Source organism: Pogoniulus pusillus, chromosome 15 (assembly GCF_015220805.1).
Source record: "Pogoniulus pusillus isolate bPogPus1 chromosome 15, bPogPus1.pri, whole genome shotgun sequence".
NCBI lineage: Eukaryota > Metazoa > Chordata > Aves > Piciformes > Lybiidae > Pogoniulus > Pogoniulus pusillus.
The window spans coordinates 11,296,430-11,317,620 of NC_087278.1; the positions used below are offsets into that span (position 1 = coordinate 11,296,430).

The window sequence follows — 21,191 nt, forward strand, 5'->3', positions numbered from 1 at the left end:
GGATTAGTTTTTTTAAGGCAAAATTTGGAGACTAAAACAGTTGGTGATGTTTCTTAACATGTCCTGCAGTTCTTAAAATATTTGCTGTTTCGAATTAGAGCAACCAATGTCCTGAAGGAGGTTGTAGAAAATAAGGCTCTGTGGTAGGAGCTGTTTTCTCTTGGGTTTTAGGGAACCGAGCTCTTCACTGCAGCTACCACTTATTAGCCCTGAATTTTTAGGGCCAACATTCAGAGCCTACATTCAGTCTCTTCCTAGAGGTGGGTGCTGCTGAAGTAACAGAAGGAGAGAATAGGCAGGGAGAGGTCTACCTTTGCTTGAAGTACATAGAAACATAGAACCAACCAGGTTGGAGGAGTCCTCCAAGATCAGCCAGTCCAACCTATCCCCCAGCCCTAGCCAGTCAACTAGACCATGGCACTAAGTGCCTCATCCAGGCTTCTCTTGAACACCTCCAGGGACAGCCACTCCACCACCTCCCTGGGCAGCCCATTCCAATGCCAATCACTCTCTCTGGCAAGAACTTCCTCCTAACATCCAGCCTATACCTACCCCGGCACAACTTGAGACTGTGTCTCCTTGTTCTGTTGCTGGTTGCCTGGGAGAAGAGACCAACCCCCACCTGGCTACAGCCTCACTTCAGATAGTTGTAGACAGCAATGAGGTCACCCCTGAGCCTCCTCTTCCCTAGGCTAAACAACCCCAGCTCCTTCAGCCTCTCCTCATAGGGTTTGTGTTCCAGGCCCCTCACCAGCTTTGTTGCCCTTCTCTGGACACGTTCCAGTATCTCAACATCTCTCTTGAATTGAGGAGCCCAGAACTGGACACAGTACTCAAGGTGTGGCCTGAGCAGTGTTGAGTACAGGGCAAGAATAACCTCCCTTGTCCTGCTGGCCACACTGTTCCTGATCCAGGCCAGGATGTCATTGGCTCTCTTGGCCACCTGGGCACACTGCTGGCTCATCTTCAGCCTACTATCTATCAGTATCCCCAGGTCCCTTTCTTCCTGCCTGCTCTCAGCCACTCTGTCCCCAGCCTGTAGCGCTGCTTGGGGTTGTTGTGGCTAAAGTGCAGAACCCTGCACTTGGCCTTGTTAAATCTCATCCCACTGGCCTCTGGCCATGGTAGGGCATGGGGTAGAAGAAGAGGAGGCCTGGCTGTGAAGCATTTCTGGGAAAAAGGTCAGACAGCTGAAATGGAAGCTTGCTGATTATACTTCTTCTAAACAGCTGATTAGATGATTTTAACAGCCAGTTCTATTAAGACACTTGTAATTTCCCCCAGCATAACTCAGCCTGTTTCTTCACTGCCTTACCAGTAACCACGAGGGAAATCTGTGTCTGAAACCCCTCCCTCAACTTCAGATGGTGAACTGCATTGCCAGCACAACTCTCTCCCAATAACTAAACTTGCTGCATGCAGTTAGTAATAAGCAATAAGCCTCCTTGAAGTGTGGGCAGCTGCTAATACGGTGTCAGTGACTGAGCTGCAGGCTTCATTCTTGTTCTGCACAGTATGGCACATGCATATTTCATCCAAATTAATATGGCCACTTATGGCTGTGACTGCAAACTGAAAACTTAGCTGTTGATGTAGATTCACTTTATATCATCACATGAGTCATGTTATTCAGCTTTGGACCTAGAGCAGAAGATGTAGCGATTACAGAAATGTGTTCCACAAAATAACTGGAAACCGGAAATTGTCTTCTTTGAACATTAAATAAAAGACAAAAACACCTCTGAAACGTTGATCTAAAAGACCTGTTAGAGCTGTGGCTTCCAAATATTAGGCTGCAGGATATTGTAGTTTCTTTTCAGTTCAGTTTTACATGAAGAAACTGCAGAGCTAACTATTGAAGATGTGCAACGTGAGCAATTTGCACTTCGTTATTCAGTGTGGAATCTCGAGTCAGTTCACTCACAAAGAAGTGTAGACATTGAACCCATTGTGAACTGCATTGGCCCAAAGCAGAAGGAGCAGCTGATAAAGCAGTACTGTATGTGTGATGTGTGGAATACAAATGCAATGAGTTTGTTTTTCCAGATGTTGCCTGACAGTCTGCTGACAACATAAGGTGAACTGAGGGAAGCAGAAGGTAGCATGAGTAGTTGTCTGCTTAGAAGCAGAAGGTAAAGTGAGCTGTTGTCTGCTCTGCTGTATGTAAATCTTGATGGCTCAGATAAACAGCATCTCTTCATTACTGGTAAAGCAGAAAAGTCATGTCCTTTAAAAACTTCAGCACATGAGCATGCTGCAATTGATCTATGAACTTGAAGGTAGAGATGGTGAATAGATATTTGCAGTAGATGCCCATTCAACCTGAAAGTGAAATGAGAAAAGCTCCATACATTGCTGCATGCATGGACAGTATCACAGCTTTTACTGTACCCAGAAACAAAAGACCACAAATCTCACTACCTGTCCTGCCTTAGGTGATTTCATATCAGAAATGTTGATGTGGTCTGCACACTCAGTCAGGAGTCAGTGATGTGATCCAGAGAGCAAACCCAAACTTGGATAATAGTGTGGCATAAATACCAGCTAACATTTACTTAGGCATGAGGTGAGTCAATGCTTAGCCACTTCCATCTGAGCTGTGACATCAGTTCACTAGAGTTAGCCTAAGACAATATCCCCATAATGTTGGCTGTTGTAAAGGTGCTGTTTCTAAGTGTCAGTGAAACAAATGACACCAAATCAAATGCCTTGAAATCTCTTGCTACCAGCAGAAGCATTTCCAATGAAGGATAACATTGATGGGGCTGTATACATCATGCATTACCATGTACCAATTTTGGAACCATAATCAAGCAAATATTTCCAACAGAAGTGTATATACCACCTGCTAAACATGGGAAAGAGTGGCTTGATGGGCAGCTGAAATGATGTGAGATGATACTTGATTCTTAGCTTAGTGTTTGTCACATCAACTGCAGAGGGTAACAATGACATCAGTGTTGATAAAGGCTTGAACAGCAAAACTGGCTACAGTTCTGCTTTGTACCATTTTCCTGGTCAAGCAGTTCCAGTGGATGTTTCAAAGGCAGGCATCCCTAACGATTTATTTTCACAGAAGTGAAAACAAGCTGAAGCCTACTAACTGTCATGGATTATAATGGTTAGGCTGTGTTTGCATTGCACTGCATGCAGATTAGGTATTGGTCAAGGGCAGTGCTTGATGGTTTATCTGTTAAGTGATTCACTTTATACCTCAGAGGCAGACACACAAAGTTACATTGCTTTCCTTCCTTTCTTTCCTGCTTTGTATACAGTATGTAATTGCTATTAATGCAACACGGGATGTGAAACACAACCTCTCTTTATGTTTACAATCATTTACACAGTTGTAGATATTTAACTGAAGTGTTCCTACAGCACTGTGGTTTTTGGTAAATACTGTTATGTGTTTTGGTGGGCTTGAAATGCTCCTGCAATTCACCAGGGTCTCTGTAAACTGGTCTTCTCTGCATGTCACTGAAATACTAGTCATAGACTGCTGTTTCTTCCTGCCCTTTCCCTTTCTCTTTTGAACAGTGGTATTAAAAAAATGCAGATTAAAGCTTTTCAAAGTCTATAAGCAAAACATTCTAGAGATTTTCACAGCTCACGTGGCTTAGTTTTAGACTTGAATTTAAAAGTTATGAATTAAGTTGTATGTATTTGCTGATGAGCATACTGGTTCCTAGACACACGAAATCTCAGGTGATAAAATATGCTTGTGGTTGTGACACAGTGTTACCATGCTAAGAACAGGCTCTTTTATCCATAGTTTTCAGCACAGATCACTGGACATTAACAGACCAGGTTTTGTAAGCCAAGATATTTTCCTTCAGACTGCTTGGGAGGAAATGAGTATCCACCAAGAAACAGATAGCAATTCAAAATCCCCAGCACAGTGGAACCTTTGTGAAGTGGTCAGAATCTATCTGTGCAGACTGAGGAGCCTAAGCAGTACTTCCTCTGCCCTCCTTTGTTTCTCTTCTGCACACACACACAAAAAAAGCCATGCAACATTACAGATAATTATTAGATGTGTTTTCTATCATTGTTCAGGCATTTATTAGGAAAAAGTCATTTTACATAAAATTACACTGCATCTTAACTGTCTGCCTATTCAAAACAGTCAGTGCTGAAAGAAGTGCTGTTGGAATCAATCAGGCTGGTCAGGGAAGGGTCATGAGAATGGGAGTCATGGTGCCATGACTGACTTGCAGCAGTTGTCATCTGCTTGGTGACACTTAGCTTTCACAAGCAGCCTCACCTCTGACTTTGTGGAGGGAGGCAAGATGCCAAAGGCGGAATTGATTGTTGCATTGTAGGGTCTTGTGTAATTTCACCTTGAATTTATGAATGCTGTTAGTTAATTTAAGATTTCTAACTGTAAGAATTTGGTGTGATGCAAGAAAGTGCAGCATTTTCTGGGCCTGTTGCAAGGGTTGCAGTCTGTGTTTTATTGTATAGTGATGCAGCTGCACAACTGACTGTTGCAAAAGAGAGCCTTATGCCTGGCTTTATAAACCCCTTATGCTTTTCTACTGTTGCTGATGTTTTGGAGACCTTGGGGTTCTTTATTAGCTTTATAACTTCTCTTCAACTGTTGTGGGCTTCTCTGTAGTTCCACCTCTTATTTGATTCTAGGGAATAGCAGTACAGTCGCTATCTCTGCCAGGAAGCCAAGGTAGCTGCTCTTTGTAATGTGTGCAGTAAGGAATAAGGAGCCAACTCTTCCACCGGCATCACCCACATTTGCATCACAGTAGCTGACTATGACATTTCGGTAGCAGGAATTGCTGTTTGGCATTCAGCTTCTTAAACGTCCCTCATTGCAGCAACCTTGGTTGCAACTTCAGGGAAGACTGTTTTAACAGAGACTGAGGAAAAGATTAACAACTGTGCATGAGATGTTCTAAAATGTATTCAGTTTGACAAAAATTGTCCAGTGTACCCTGGGGGGGAAAATAATGTTAAAACCATGCAGTGCCTCCAACTGCCTGCTGCAACAGTTGTATGTGCCATGTATCTCCATTACAGCAACTGCTTGCTCAGAGCTTTATCTCCTACCTGTGAGGAATGAGAGCATTTTGCTGTCCTAACCTTGGACATAAAGAAATTATTTAATACTTTGACCTGCAGAAGGAGTATAGGTTGTATATCTCCTGTGCTCGTTGGGGAGAGTTAATGGTCATCCTGTGTTCCAGCACAATTTTTCTTGGCATTAACAGATAAAAAGCTAGGAAGACATATAATGACTATGGTCTTAGAGCTTAATGGCTTTTCACTTGCTCATAAGGACACATCCCTGTCATAGGGCATTCAATTATTGATAGAAGTGACTGCCCAAAGTGCTCCAATTCAGGACTGGTATTGATGTGAGCATCTTATAAAAATGTTTAGTGATTCTTGCTTTTAGATTTAGAAAGAACTGAAGTATATTTGAAGCCACAAAGATCATAGAATCATAGAAGCATAGAATCAGTCAGGGTTGGAAGGGACCGTAAGGATCATCTAGTTCCAACCCCCTGCCATGGGCAGGGACACTCTACCCTAGATCAGGCTGGCCAGAGCCTAATTAAGGGAATGGAGCAACTCTCTTACAAGGAGAGACTGAGGGAGCTGGGGCTCTTTAGCTTAGAGAAGAGGAGACTGAGAGGTGACCGCATCAGTGTTTATAAATATGTGAAGGGTGAGTGGCAGGAGGATGGAGCCAGGCTCTGCCTGGTGATACCCAATGACAGGACAAAGGTGGAAGCTGAGGCATGGGAAGCTGCATGTAAACATGAGGAGGAATTTTTTCCCAGTAAGGGTGGCAGAGCACTGGAATAGGCTGCCCAGGGGCGTTGTGAAGTCTCCCTCTCTGAAGATATTCAAAACCTGCCTAGATGCATTCGTGTGTGATCTGGTATAGGTGATCCTGCTCTGCTGAGTTGGGGGGTGGACTGGATCAGCTTTTGAGGTCCCCTCCAGCCCCTGACATTCTATGATCATATTCTATGATATATTTTTCCAAGCTGAAAAAACATAGCAGGCTGCTAAAAGGTAGCAGAGGGTTGGAATTGTTCAGCACTTGCTGTTGGCTTGTTTCTGAGAAACAACTGGAATTCAGGAAAGTGTTGTGTGGTAGTTCACATGTGAGCACCTTCCTGTGGAGCAATCCAGAAGGCAATGTAGGCAGAAAGTATTCTGAAGGATTAGGGCTGAAAAGGCCATTCTTCTGGTAAAAATTATTGTATCGGGTTATTGTTAGGACACTGTTATGTGTTCATAATTGTAACACATTTTGGTTTTTATTATCTTGGTTGTCCCAGGTGTACTCCTCAATCTTTTTAGTTCTTAGAAGTTTTGATCCTATTAGAATATGCACCCCTGGAGAAAGGAACACTGCTTCATGTTTTTTATTCTCTTGAAGCAGTAATTGTGGTATGAGAAGTTCCCACTCACTTGGCCTCTGATCCTGCAGAATGGAGGATGTTTTGTTTTCCTGTAAATTCTTTGGGTTTTTGCTGCAAAGGGGAGAACCAGTAGTTCTCTCTGAGATACAGCACTTTCTGCACCAGCTGGATGTGTGTTCCACCTGCTAATGACATCTTTCTTGCAGAAGTTTCATCTGTTGAAGTTTCACTGTTCTACCTCTAAAGGTAGAAACAATGACAGTTTAGGTCTGGCCAGAGGTGATTTTACTGGTGAGGAGCCAGAGAGGGGCCAGTGATGTCCTGAATAGAGAAACAAATCCTTTTTTCTTCTGTGCATTTGCCATGCCTTGACTTTGCATTAGCACGTCGGAGGTCTGGTGAAAGCTGCATTCCCACATCTTTTCCACAGATCATCATCCTCTGCAGCTCAGGCTGTTACATCGAAGTACATTCTGGCTTGTGCTGGATACAAGCAGTATGCAGTCTTTCAGTCTTAAAAGAATGAGAAGTTCTTCCCTCAACATGTTTGGGTTTTGGTTGGGGATTTCTTTTTTTGCAGGTGATAACTAATATTTCAGACCTGCAGTCTCCTGCCAGACATTACTTGGTTAATAATAGCCACTCCAACTGTTCTGCTACTTTCTGTCTTCAGCCTTAAAGAAGGACTTGCACAAAATCCAGTAGGGATTAAAATTCCACTTCAGGTACATTTTTGTCACTGAGCTGAGGCTATTGTCTATCCAACATAAGGTGTTTATGCAGGAGATGGTGTTGCTTTTTATTCAGGACAGTTTGTCTTTATGACACCTGTTTAATGTCATGACATTGTGCAAAATACAGAATGGATGCTTCTGGACTTTGACTCCAAAATCTGTATGGAAATTTGCCAGAACATATAATGACTACAGCTAATGTGCATGAATTTGCATAGCTGATAACAGTAAAAAGAGGACAATTATAATATTTCTATGGATTTGTATCTTCCCTGATGGATTAGTACAAAAAGCTTGCTGATTGAGTTCACTAGCAATTAAAAAGTGAAACTGATTTTTCTTATCTTTCCATGCAGGTGAAGTGAGAAGGGCAGCCAGGAGTTGTTTTTGACCCCTGGCCAAATTCTAGACAGATCTACCTGTCAGTCAGCTTTTAGCAGAAAGCTTTGTCTCCCTGCCATTTTATCTAGTCCAGCTTGTGTGTCTCTTTTCACTTGTTTGCTGACAGGAAGGGAAAACCCAGACTTTCTCTTATCTTCTAAGAAAGACTTGCAGTTTTGCCTCTGCTGGAGAGGTGGAGCTGGGAGACTGGTTGGTTTATTCTTGCAGGTGTCACTCAGGATGCTCTGACTTTTGTAGGTTCTCCACCCTTGGCTGCCATACTGAAAACAGCTGGAGTTGGGCAGGTCGACAGAGAAAACAAAAAGGGCATTTAGCATTTTGGAGACAGCAGGAAACGTTGGACAAATTTAAGAATGTCTCAAATGTGAGTCAATAAAAGGACTCAAGAGTCTAGTGGCAACTGGCTATCTTGAGTTTAGTAGAGCTAAGCAAGAAGGGAGGAATAGAAACCTTGTGAAGGCAAGGCAGCCAAAGAGAAAGGAGATAATCTCAGGAGGTGATTTACCTTTTGGTAGTTTCTTTTCTGAAGAAGCTGTGTGGCTGAATGTCTTTTTAACTAAGTGGAAGAGACAAAAGATCTATTTTACTTTATTTTACACTCTGCAGTTTCATCTGTTGGTTCCAAACACAGAGCATGGCTTAACTCTTGGCACCCCCAGTTAATTTTGTTATTAATGAAGTTGTTTTGAAGAAGCTTTTTAAAATCAGGGTTTTTTTCCCACTTGTTTGCCCTTTGGGTATGTGTGTATTGGTGAGAGATTTGGAGAAAAAAAGGAAGAAGAAGAAGAAGAAAAGCAAGCCTCATCATCAGGGAGACTATTTTACAGACTTTGCTACAGAGATGAGAATTAATTTGCAGTTGTTTTCCTTTGCTGTGTGCCGATTTGGGAGGTTTTGTTTGTTCTGCCTTTTTAACATCTAATCTTCCTTTCCACTTGTGGCTTGCTCCACAGTTTCTGCATTTGCTTTACATTATCCAGGACCCAGAGGTTCAGATAATCATCCTTTTCTATCTCAACCTTTTTGCTCACTGCTATTTGTATCCAGACTTGTTGCATGCATGTGTGGAAGATATCATCTGTTCATAAAGCGAGAGATGAGGCAGAATTCTATTAAAGTCACCAGTGCTTCTGTGATAAGTAAGAACAACAGCAGCAAAGTCCAGCAGAAACAGAAAAATAATTTTGGCAAAAAATGTGTAAAATCCTATCTCTCTACCATTGTTTCTCAGTGCAAATTATTATAGTTATTGAAATACTTAGGCACCAGAAGTCTGCACCTGCAAAAGTTATCTAACTTTATGGATTCCTTGTTTCCTTGACAACCACTCATATAACTGGGAAGGACCTGTTACAGGGGGGGAATATCAGTATAGTCAAAACCCATGAATCACCCAGGAAAAAAATAAATTCAAGGTTGAAGTTACAAGTTATACAGCAAATATGAAGAGAAAAATCTGGTTTTGCTTAAAGAAATCTCTTCTGTTAATGATTGCTGGATACTTGACAAACATAGCCATTGACTTGCCTAAGGTGGGATGCAAGGAGATTCCTTTTGGCAGTGCTTCTGAGGAAGCGATTACAGGTGACAGTCACCTTCCTTGTGCCAGGTACTTTGGTCACTTGAAATTGCTCTCTCTCTCAGTTTTGATTCTTTTGTTGATTGTTATCTGTAAAAAGGAAATGAATCCTGCTAAAGACAGACATGTACGTTACTGATATTTAAATGGGAACCTACTATTTCCCTGTTGCAGAAATCTGTTTAGCTTGCCACAGGAACCGTGGCCAAGGCCCCACAGATCAATGTGATCAAGGCGATGCCACATGGACTCCAGACGAGTCAATGTGAATTATGCCAGAGAAGTTTATTGATCATTCAGCTCTCAATATATACCCTCAGGGCATAAAGCACACACCTACACATTAGCATAATTAAGCAAGGATAACCCACTCCATCAGCATAAACCACGCCTTGTTTTCCTCATTAATGAGGTGTCTCTTATCTATCCTTTCTGAGATAAAGTAGCCAGCAGCTGGTGGGAGCCAAGGTCAGCATCTGCCTGTTATTATCTTTCTTCACTTTGCATTCCCACATTTCCCTCCCTTCTCAGTGATTCCATTAACACAGTCTCAGCATAAGATCACAGAATCACAGAATGTTAGGGACTGAAAGCTCATCCAGTCCAACCCCCCTTGCCAGAGCAGGATCACCTATACCAGATCACACAAGAATGCATCCAGGCAGATTTTTAATACCTCCAGAGAGGGAGACTCCACAACCCGCCCTGGGCAGCCTGTTCCAGTGTTGTCACCCTCACAGTGAATTTTTTTAAACTCATGTTTACATGGAGCTTCCTATGTCTCAACTTCCACCCATTGCTGCTTGTCCTGTCATTGGGCACCAGCAAGATGAGCCTGACCCCATCCTCCTGGCATTCACCCTTTACATATTTATAAACATGAGTGTTGATATTGCTCGCCTGGAAGCAAGAGGGTGAGAAAGACAGTCAGCCAGGTAATCCTGCAGAGTTTAGATAATGAGGGGTATGGCAAATGTGAAATGAAAAAGATTATCCTGAAATTAACCCTGATCTGTGCTTGTGCTACTGGAATTGTGGCTCAGTGTTCATGAATGTGAGAAAAAGTATGGCACAAATTCATGACAGGATGAAATTCTCCCTGGTTGAACTTGAGAAATAGTGATGATAAAATCTGGGTAGAAAGAAAAGTTCCTGTCTTGTGCCAGTCAATACAATATTGTTTATTATTGTTTATTTCTCTTTTTATGCTTTGCATGGAAAAAAAAAACACCCTTGATATTATGATTGTCATTAAAATGGTGATACTGTTTTCACCACATTTAGAAAACACTTGAAAACCTCAGTTCTATTAGCTGTCTTAAAAGTAATAATAATAATATCTTGCTACTTCTGGCATTCATAGAAGCAGCAACATGCTAAACAAGTGTAGTAAGAAAATCAATACAGTATCTGATCTCCTTTTATGATCAGGTTACCTGCCTGGTGAATGTGGGGAAGGCTGTGGATGTAGTCTACCTGGACTTCAGCAAAGCCTTTGACACTGTCTGCCATGAGAAGCTCCTAGCCAATCTGGCAGCTCATGGTTTGGACAGATTCACTCTGTACTGGATCAAGAACTGGCTAGATGGCAGAGCCCAGAGAGTGGTGGTGAATGGTGCCACATCCAGTTGGCAGCCAGTCACTAGTGGTGTTCCCCAAGGATCAGTGCTTCTCGCTCAACCAAAGCACTTGTCCTGTTCTTTTCCATACTTACACTTAAGACTTTCACCCATCCCTGCACCCTACTTCCTGTTTTCATCTACTTTGTCTTTATCCCAGTGAGGATCAGGTGGAAGCTGTTGATAAATACAAAGGAAGACACATGAGAGAAAAGAAACCTAAATTTACATGTACAGTGATAGGTTCTAAACTAGCCACAACTACTTAAGAGAAACTGGTTTGCTGTTCTGGTAGTTCTGTGATAACAAATGTGACCTAAATTAAGTTGATGGAAGGCTGGGTCCAGATAAACAGGAGTTGTAAATAAGCATGGCAGTCTTCACTGCAGTATCTTCTGGTTGCTGAAACCTTACAGGACTTCCAAAATCAACCAAATTGATGAAGGAAAAATCCATCAAAAGGTGTCTATTAAGAAAATGCCACTCTAGCTCTGAAATGTGCAAATTGCCAGAGGATGGAAATATATATATATATATATATATATATATAGGGCAGTACCACTGTAGAATTTCCCTGGGTTTGTATTTTTCAGTAGGCAGCTGCCACCATCCACTGTCAGATGTGGGCTACTGAAACAGTGGACTTTTGATCTGACACAGTAGAGGCTTCCTTAAGTCATTTGTCCTTTCCTGTTGGTCACTGTTTCTGCTTTCATTCTGTTTTTGTTGTTAGTGTTTTCCAAATCGTCTCTCTGCTAAGTCTGCAAGACTGAGTCTCCTTCTCCTTCAAAGAGATGCCTGCCCAGCTACAGGTTTCACTTACAACTACAGAGCAGTCAGTGTTCATCTGGAGGGCCTGGGGAGATTTCCCTGTCATCTGCTTGTGGGAGAAAAAAATAGCACGCTTAGGGAAAACCAATTACAGTTCCCTGAAGAACTACAATATAGGAGTTGAAGCCTGGCTGAAGGCATTTGTGATGACTTGCTAGAAGAGTTGTTCCTTTTGGTATCAATGTGTGGGCAACCAGACTTGAGTATTTTCAAGAAAAACAATACCCAAATATTTGGGAATGTGGTCACTTCGCAATCCTTAGACAAGGAGTGAGCCACCATTTATCCTTCTTTTCATCATGTCTAGAATTGACTTCTCTCCTTAAAAATGGCACTTCTTTTACCTGTAGTGAACATTTATACCATGGTAGTAGTTGTCAGAAAGCTTATTTTAACTCTCTACAGCTACTGTGTTTTAGCCAGCTCTTCCCTGAGATGGTCAGAAGATAGCTGGGAAGACAGCTTGCTGGTAAAGTATTGCTAGACATGGAGACTGTTGCTTCTCTGGCATTTACCAGAGTGATTAGTTGTGTACAGTATGCAGACTAATGGGCATGTCCATTCTGTGTTTCTGTAATTGCTGTAGCCAGAAGCACCAAATCATTTAGATAATTCAGTGTATTTTGAGTCTTTAGTTATGGAAAGAACAAAGAGAGTTCTGATGAAAGATGTTTAGAGAGAAGGTATTACTTCTCTTCGCTCACTTAAGAGGATCACTGTCAGCACCACCTAAATGGCCTTTCTTTACTCTCCTCTTGTGAACAAAGAGCCAGACATTGGGAGCTGGAGATCCAAGGTGTGCTATTTGTGCTGAGCTGAGTTACTCAAATGGCAAAATACATCACATTATTTAGTTTGCCTTTCCTTTTTAACAAGCTCTGGTTTGGTTTTTTTTCTATTCCTGACATATCTTCTAGGAATATTTGCTCTCTGAAGGCAATTCTGATCTTGCTTATAAAGCAAAGGATTCACAAACATTCCATATATGGGCCATTTAGACTATGCCAGAGGGGGGTAAAAAAAGTGTCAAGACTTGCAGAAAACATTTAGTCAGTATTTCAGATAAATGAAATGTCTAAATGTTACCAATTATATCATAGTGGACAGTTTGGAGGTTGCAGGATTTTGCAAGAGCTTGTGCTTAGGCCACCTTAATTATCTCAGACTGGTATTTCTTAACTTCTAAGCCAACTCTTCAACTATAGTGGGGTTTTAGTTCTTTAGTAAGACTATAGGTAGTACCCAGAGAGAGTGAAGCCTTTGCAGTGCTGTTGTGTGGCGTAAGGAGTTTTCCTCAGCACGAATTTGGAATGCTTACATTATTCACGAATAGCAAAGCCGTGAAGAAATTGTGCTAGGGACTAATTTGTGTCTCACTCAGCATTGCATCAGAGGAAGGAAAACTTGAGATACATTGAGACAATTGACAGTTCAAGCTTCAGTCTATGCTCAAATCAAACACGTGCTAGCCAGCTGTGTTAGGCCATTGGGAATAGAGACTGCTGCTTTCAGACATCAGGCTTCAGGGTGGCAGGCTGTTGGCATCTACGTGCCAGGCTGTAAGGAGCTGCCATGAAAGGATCTCTTCCCTGCAGTGATATATGGCAATAGTGTTAGCTATTGGGAATCCTGAGAGCGCAGAAAGTAACCACTCCTTGAAAGTGATTTACTTTTTGTCATGGAGGGGGGACTGTGACACCTACGCCAATGGTGGCGGAGGGGAGAAATTCATTAATGCGAGAGGATATTTATAAATATATATATATTTATTAACTTCCAATATTCCAACTCTCGCCACCCCCAACCACTGAACTTTAATGTTAGTATTGATTTTTACACTGTTATGAAGACATTATGGGAATATATATCTACAGAAACTTCTTAATAACTAGCAAACATTCAAACTATTAACAGAGAGAGAGTTTTCCCCACGGCTTAATGCCACCTGGGGTCTTATACTGTTTGCCCAGCAAAGCTGAGCTGAAAGCTGCTTTCCGCTTTATGGCAGAGGTAATAGAAATTACAGAGGCATTCAAGTATTTACTCACAGTTCGGATTAATAAGAAATCACCCTCCGGGGCTATGTCACAGCCTATTGCAAATGTCCAATTCTTCAGGATCTCTGCCTGTGGACTTTAAGGTTGGAATCCTCCGGCGTCAGGGGAGATGGCAGTCTCTGACCTTATGTGGCTGGATCCTGCTGGCTGCTCTCTCCAGGGGTACATAGGCAGGATCTCCAGGTGCAGATGCAGGATTCCATGCAGTCTGAGCACAGGTCTAACGCTGCCTCCTCAGGCCGCTCGTGTGCAGACAATCTAGAGTCTGCTTCCTGGTTATCTTAGCAGCACTGTCACACTTACCAGGCAATGATAGGCAGTGGGCATACAAGGTGCGCGGCTGCTGGGAGACTGTGCTCCGTAGGTAAAGGCAGGCATAAAGCTGCAAGGAAGTACACATGGGCTTACACCAGGGAGACACGAGCTGGGCGTGTGGGGGCTTACACAATCAGGTGTCCTGGGCAACTGACTTTATGGCCCCTTTGTGCTCGTTTACCCCTGGTGCAGGCAGAGAGAGATGTCCAGGCAGAGCAGGCATAAATAAGCCTGCTTTCGGGCCTACAGGCCCTCCACAACACTTTTCTAGCCACCTTTTACCTCTGTGATGGTTTAGGAATGCTACTCCCTGACCCCAGCAATTTACCAGACTAGACTCAGTCACTTGGAAGTTAAGGAATCTGTTTACAGCTTAGCGCAGTTCACAAGCATATATATACATAATATACACAGATATTTACAGTTATATGCAAATTAAAAGTAATACAGAAATGCAAAATCCCTCCTGAAACAGTCAGATGGCCCAGAAGGCTCCAGAACCAACACCCCTAACCTCCCCCAAGAAATAACCAAATCAGTCTCCATATAGCTCTGTGATAAATCTGCAGAGATCTGAGGTGAGATGTCAAAAGCCAACAGGGAGGTTAGAGGAAAAGGTTAGTTTGGATTACATAGATCTCATGCAAAGGAGTCAAGGCAAGATGCAGCTGGACACAAAGAGCAACAGAGGAGGAGAAGTGAGAACTGAGGAGTAAGAAGTGAGTGCCTTATCTGTATTTTGACTACTTGCATCTCTCAGCGGAAGAATGAGTGACTTAAGCATCACTGTTATTTTCTTCTCATAGCCAAGGATTTAATTTCTCTCATTAAAATATTCCAATTAGCCTCAAACCAACACAACGTCCCCTGCTTGTCCCAGGCTATTCAAGCAACATCTGACTCACTGCCTTGCTGGACTTATTTGCATAAGCATATCAGGCTTTATTCTGGAACATTATTGCATTTGGGCTAATGAAATGATGATGGACATGCCATCCAGAAGTAATAACATGGGAGTGGATAACAGTGAAAGCAAGCTCAAGTTTGTAAAATTAGTTTTAACGCTTCTTTATTTCTGTATGACTGGAAAGCTGATCTTTTAGCAGTGTGGGGAAAGCTCTGCCTCAGTACAGGAACCCTAAAAATACCCAAAAATAGTTGTGTGCCATTTTAAAGAGGAAAGAGCAGGTCAGCTTACAGCAGCAGAGGCCTTGTTACTTTATATTCAGAAAGAAATGCATACTAAGCAGCTGTTGTTAACCTGTCATCAACTGCTCTTCCAACATCCAAGTAGTTTAGGAACATGTGCTTGTTCTTGAAGGTTTTCTTGAAGGATTTTGGAGGAAATGAGTTCTGTGCAAAAACTGTTTCACATAACGAACTTTACAGTGCCAGTGAATGAGGCAGTTAAACAACAAAGTAAATCTTCTTAGCTCTCTGAATGTGCTTAGTTTCTGCAGGCTTTCCCTGAATTTTAACATGCTAGGATAGATCTGTAGCGGAGGGGAAATTAGTTGATGCGAGATGATATTTTCCAAAATTAATATTGTTTATCAATTTTGCTGTTCAGAACTCTCACCACCCCCAACCACTACTTTTAATAATATTTTGGTTCTTACATGGTTATGGAAACATTCTATGGATAATATCTAGATCTAATATAACCAGCAAAATACATAAACATTAATTGAACTGGAAGAGACTATTCCCGCAGTCAAATGCTGCTCGCGGTCAATATGCTGCTTGCCCAGTAGATGGGCCAAGCTCTTTCTGCTGTGGCAGAAGGCAGTAGAGAATTACAAAGAGGCATTTAAGCATTTACTCACAAATTATTATTACCCACTCGCAGGGGCTAGCCACAGTCGAGACAGTGCCCAAATGCTTCCAGGGGACTCTGTCCTGCTGGACATTGAGGCTTGAATCTTCCCAGCTTCTGGGGAAAGGACGCAGACAATCTCTGACCTTGTCTCTTGGCTTCTTCTGGACCATCTGTGTATATGTCCAGGGATTCTAGGCAGGACCTTCAGGTGCAGCAGGAAGATGTCCTGCAGTCTCAGCACAATGTCACGCTGGCCACACAGGCCGATTGTGTGCAGACATCCAGGGTCTGCTCCTGGTAACTGGCGGCAGTGGAGTTTAGCAGGCAAGCAGTAAGGCAGTGTGCAATGGCAGCAGGGCTGGGCACAGCAGAGAGAGCAGGCAAAGAGCAGGGTCGCAAAGCAGGGAAGCAAAAACACTTTGTTCACCTGTGTATCTCCTTTTATCAATGTGGGCAGAGATTAATTGCCCTTTGGACACAGAATAGCCAACCAGGATGACAGTTAGCCAAACCTTACCATATTAGGCACAGCCACAGGCTCACTTTTCCCTAATTTGGGAAGAGCACAGGCCTTGCACTAGGCAGGCACAAGCTAAGTGTGTGTCCCTTGTTTGCCACAGGGCCCTGGGCAGGCCAGACTCAGTGGCTCCAGGTTCTTTTGTGTCTGTTTCCCGCGCTTGCCTCTTTGGAGGAGCAAAAACACATGCCTAGGCAAGGCAGGACATGGATAAGCCTCTTTTGGGCCTATCAGGCCTACCACAACAAGATCTTGAAATCTGTCTCACTCAGATCTCCTGCAGACAAAATTCTAATTGAAGCTAATGGGAGCATGACTCAGGGGAAAACTTAAAATCTAGGAATTGTTCAGCATGTCCTTTAAAATGTCAAACAAGAAAAGTTTCAGACAGGGTGATAGGAAGTTTTCAAAACCTTCTATACCCCATTTTCAGCAGTGACTTTTAATATTTAAGAACTTGAGTCTCACAGAAAGAAAATCAAGCGTGGCTCACGGAGCATCCTAGCGCCAGTAGCACAATGAAATATTGAGATTCACCTCCCAACTTATTTTAGAGGCTGTTGAAGTGTTTTGTTTAGCCCTTAAGAAGTAAACTGAATGTTGGGGTTTGCCTCTTCAGTATATAAAAACCCCCAAAAAAACCCTGTGGCTGAAGATATCTCCTACTTTCTCCATTTTTCAGCATGTCTGTGTAACATCAGCAGCTGTAAGTTAAAGATGTAAGGTGTAAGGAAAATGTGAGTTTGTAAGAAACAATTTTCTGGCTTGTTGTTCCAAATGACTGGCCTTTTGGAGTTCTGACCTCCAAGTCTGTAAGAAATGAAAGGGGGGAACAATATATGTGTTACTTCTACTTCAGAATCAGAAAACCCTGTGAATGGCAAACACAAAAGTTTGTGTTCCACTGGAAAATGAAAAGAAAAGTGCAGCACACCTGAAGTTTTGAATTAAAAATAGATTTCAATTTTAGCAGGATATGTGGATGGCCCAGAATGGGTTGTACCAGGTTGGAAAGGCTCAATTAATTATATTCTGTAAAGTGGTGTCCTCAAATGACTTATTATTTTTTTTCCAGGATTTCAGAAACTTTAGTGTATTTCAGAGCTCCTGAAATTAATGGGCTGCCCAGGGAGGTGGTGGAGTCGCCATCCCCGGTGGTGTTCAAGAAGAGACTGGATGAGGCACTTAGTGCCATGGTCTAGTTGACTGGATGGGGCTGGGTGCTAGGCTGGGCTGGATGATCTTGGAGGTCTGTTCCAATCTGGTTGATTCTGTGACTCTATGATCTTTTACAGTTACATTCTTTCTGATACATTTTTGCCCTTTTTTTCCCCCTTTCTGCCATTTTAGTGCTGGCAGAGAGAAATGTGTCACAACCACATAACATTGAAACACCCCAGAAACCTATAATGGGTGGTATCTAAAATTAAGTTTTGTCAATAAAAGTGCTGCAGAGCTTTAATTTATATTGTCTTAGCTTATTGTTCCAAATGCTTTATAGAGATATCAAATGTCAGTTTGTCACAAAATTCTTCCAGTGAAAGCAAAACTAACTGAATTTCTGCTGCCCTGCACACACATTGTGTTTGTGTGCTGGTTTGAGGCTAAGTGGAGTATTTTAATGTGAGCAGTTAGGGCTGTAAAAAAGAAAAATGATAGTGATGTCTGTTTTACAGATTGGCTCTGCTGAGAAATGTGTAACAGTCATAACAGTAGCAAAGGCTCTGACTTCTTGGGTCTGTGTACCTGGCTGCATCTTGCCTTAACTCCTCTGCATGAAACCTGTGTAACCCAATTTAACCATTTCCTTGTAACTCCTTGTTGGCTTCTGACATCTCACTTCAGGTCTCTGCAAATGAACCACGTGAGCTATACAGAGCTTTATCTGGTTCTTTCTGAGATAAGGGGTGGGGTGGACAGGAGGGGAGTTGGTCAGGAGCCCTCCTGGGCAGCCTAGCTGTTTGGTAGGGATTCTGACTTTATGTGTTGCTTCTAACTTGTATATAATTGTAAATATCTGTAAATATTGTGTGCATGTGCTGAGCTGTGAATACACAGCTTCATTTTACTCCCAGACAGCTGAGTTAATTTGGTGAATCTCCAGGCAGGATGAGGTCTCTTCCAACCTGGTTGATTCTATGATTCTATAATTTAAGAGCAGGATTTTAGATGACTGTTTCCACCACAGAGAACTTTCACTGTGTCAACAAACTAGTGCCAGGCAGAGTTTCTTCTCTCTAACGAAGATAATTTTTTCTTCCTTTTTTCCCACTTCCCATGTCCTGTCAGTCGGAAGTGTCTTGGATCCCCAACAAACACTACTCTGGGATTTATGGGCTGATGAAGTTGGTTCTGACTAAGACGCTACCTGCCAATCTTGAGCGAGTCATTGTCCTCGACACAGACATAACATTTGCCACTGACATTGCTGAGCTGTGGGCCGTCTTCCACAAGTTCAAAGGTATTCCAATGATTCTTTTTACTATTTATTTGAGGGGGAGGGAAAACGCTAAAGCAAACAGTACAGCAGGAGGGAAAGGGGCTACCTGCAGTTTGTTTTGTGTTTTGGCTTTTTTGATATTTGGCGTTTGAATATAATTGTTCTATTTATGAGCACTTTCCTCGATGATGCTCTCTCTATAGAATGATTTGCAACACTGATTATCTATAAAATTTGCTTTACTGGTCTGATTATTTGGGACAGATGAGAGCTTGACAATGCAGTAGAAGATAAAAAATGATGAGGGTGGTGTAGTGATGTACCATTTGAGTAGTTGTTTGCATCCAGCACTTGGAAAAACTTGCTTTATATTGCTTTTTATTTATAAAACTTAATTCAACCTAACTTCTGCACGTTACCACTGATCAGGAGTGAAGTTAGGATCGCACTTGGACCAGGGAGGAGGATGAAGTGGGCTGGGTTATACATGACTTGAAATAAGTAACTGCCTGCTCTTAATGAGTTGATAAAGGGTTCTGGATTTGAAATGTCCATCTCAAGTAGCTTTCCTTACCTATTTTGCTTATATTTTAACCAAGAAATGTGACCTTCAGAGTAACTGTGTAAGGAGGTAATGTTCCTCACTACTCTGTCATCAACTGGAGTGCTTTGCTGGCTAAGACACTTCTAAAACCAGTTAATTTTCCCTGGCTCCAGTGATGCCAGCTTTTCAGAGTCAGAAATGTGCCCTCTTGTCCTCAGAATATGTGTTGTGTTGCTGGTAAGTGCAAAGGCATCCCAATATGCTGGTTTGAAGGTTTACAGCCTTGTAAAAATATAACCTTGATGTGTACCATCAACTCTCTTCAAATCCTGTCAAGCAAAGTCAGCCTAAGCAAATGTGAGTATTTCTTTACAGAAGCTAAAATATATTGTTCCACTGGAAAGGTGACAGAAGGAGAGCACATTTACTGTACTTAGCCCATGATGAAATCCACAAGGCCCCTTTGCCTTTCCCAGAACATAGCTAATGGACAGAACTTCACCTTCAGCATTATGGTCAAAGACCAGGTTCCATTGCTCGCTTTGTGCATTTGTCTCCTTTCCTTTGTCTGACTACACTGGCGTTCATTCAGCAGGTCAGAAGCAATCACCTTCTTGCCTAACTGAATTGTTCACAAACTGGCTTCAATATGGAAAATAGAGGGGTTTTTCCTCATCAAGTATTATTGCTAGGAAGTTCTTTACAGCAAGGGTAGTGAAACACTGGAACAGGTTGCCTAGGGAGATTGTGGATGCTCCTTCCCTGGAGGTGTTCAAGGCCAGGTTGGATGAGGCCTTGAGTGACCTGTTCTAGTGGGAGGTGTCCCTGCCTATGGCAGGGGATTGGAACGAGATGATCTTTGAGGTCTCTTCCAACCTAAACCATTCTATTCAAATCTCTTTTCCAGGCCTTTCACTATAAAAAAACTTGAGTTTCATGTAACCATACACCTTTACAACCATAGCTGACATAATTATATGCGCATAAGGCCTTGCTGTTGTACTGTATCACCACGTGCTGCTGTCCTATTAGTAGTAATATTTTACTGAATTTGGTGTATTAGCACAATGTAGCAGATAAAGAAATGTGTATCAGCTGAACTCGGGCATAGAGCACTGCATGGTCAAAGATAACTACATCTAAATGGAGACAGTGAGGAGGATCATTGCCTTGCTTTTATTTTTTGCCATAGTTTCAATGAAAGTCCCTTGCTTTTTTTCTGGGGAAAGAAACTAAGCATAAAGGCTGCTTGTGAAGAAAGGAATGTGGAGCAGAGGCAGGCCTGAGATTGAAAACAATACAGACAGAAAATATGGATAACTATATTTAGTGGAAGTAAAAACATGGGTATAAGTCAGTCTCCATAGAGCTATACAAGTTTGTTCATCAGATTAGAGCTGTGAAAAGCTCTAACTTACACATGGAAACAGATATCTTGTGCTACTGTCAGCCTTCATATAATATACATGCCACAACTCCCAAAAGTACGATTTTATAAGTTGTCCAGTCTGTCTTTTTAATTATGAGTGACCACCTGCTTCTCCACAGTTTTATAATCCTGGCAATAAGTGTGCCAATGCCTGCATCTGCTCATCTTCCAGGCAGCCATGTACAAAGAAAGATTTAATGGGACAATCCCATAGCCCCAGGTGTTGAGCAGGATGGGAGAGGACTTTGGAAGTCATGTATCCCTGAAATGATGATAATGTGGGAGAGGGGAGAGAAGAGGAAGTGTCCAAGCACTTGCTTATTCTTCAGCCTGTATCAAAGTACCTGGGGATGCTGAGTACCAGCTGACTGCATTTGACCCTGCAGTGCGCTCAGATGGCCTTCAGGCCAACAGCATCCTGGCTTGTTTCAAAAGCAGGATGCCCTGCAGAACTAAAGGTTATTTTGCCCCTGTACTCTCTCATGGTGAGACCACACCTTGAATACTGTGTTC

At 42.3% G+C, this 21,191-nt stretch overlaps 1 protein-coding gene across 4 annotated transcripts in view; it reads left to right on the plus strand.

Moving 5' to 3' along the window:
* Positions 1-21,191, plus strand: part of LARGE1 (LARGE xylosyl- and glucuronyltransferase 1) — a 331,282-nt gene that overhangs the window by 189,575 nt on the left and 120,516 nt on the right. For all 4 annotated transcript variants that reach the window (XM_064155366.1, XM_064155364.1, XM_064155367.1 and 1 more), the window contains one exon: positions 18,555-18,726. In XM_064155366.1, coding sequence (XP_064011436.1) covers positions 18,555-18,726 — 172 coding nt within the window. The remainder of the gene's footprint in view (positions 1-18,554; positions 18,727-21,191) is intronic.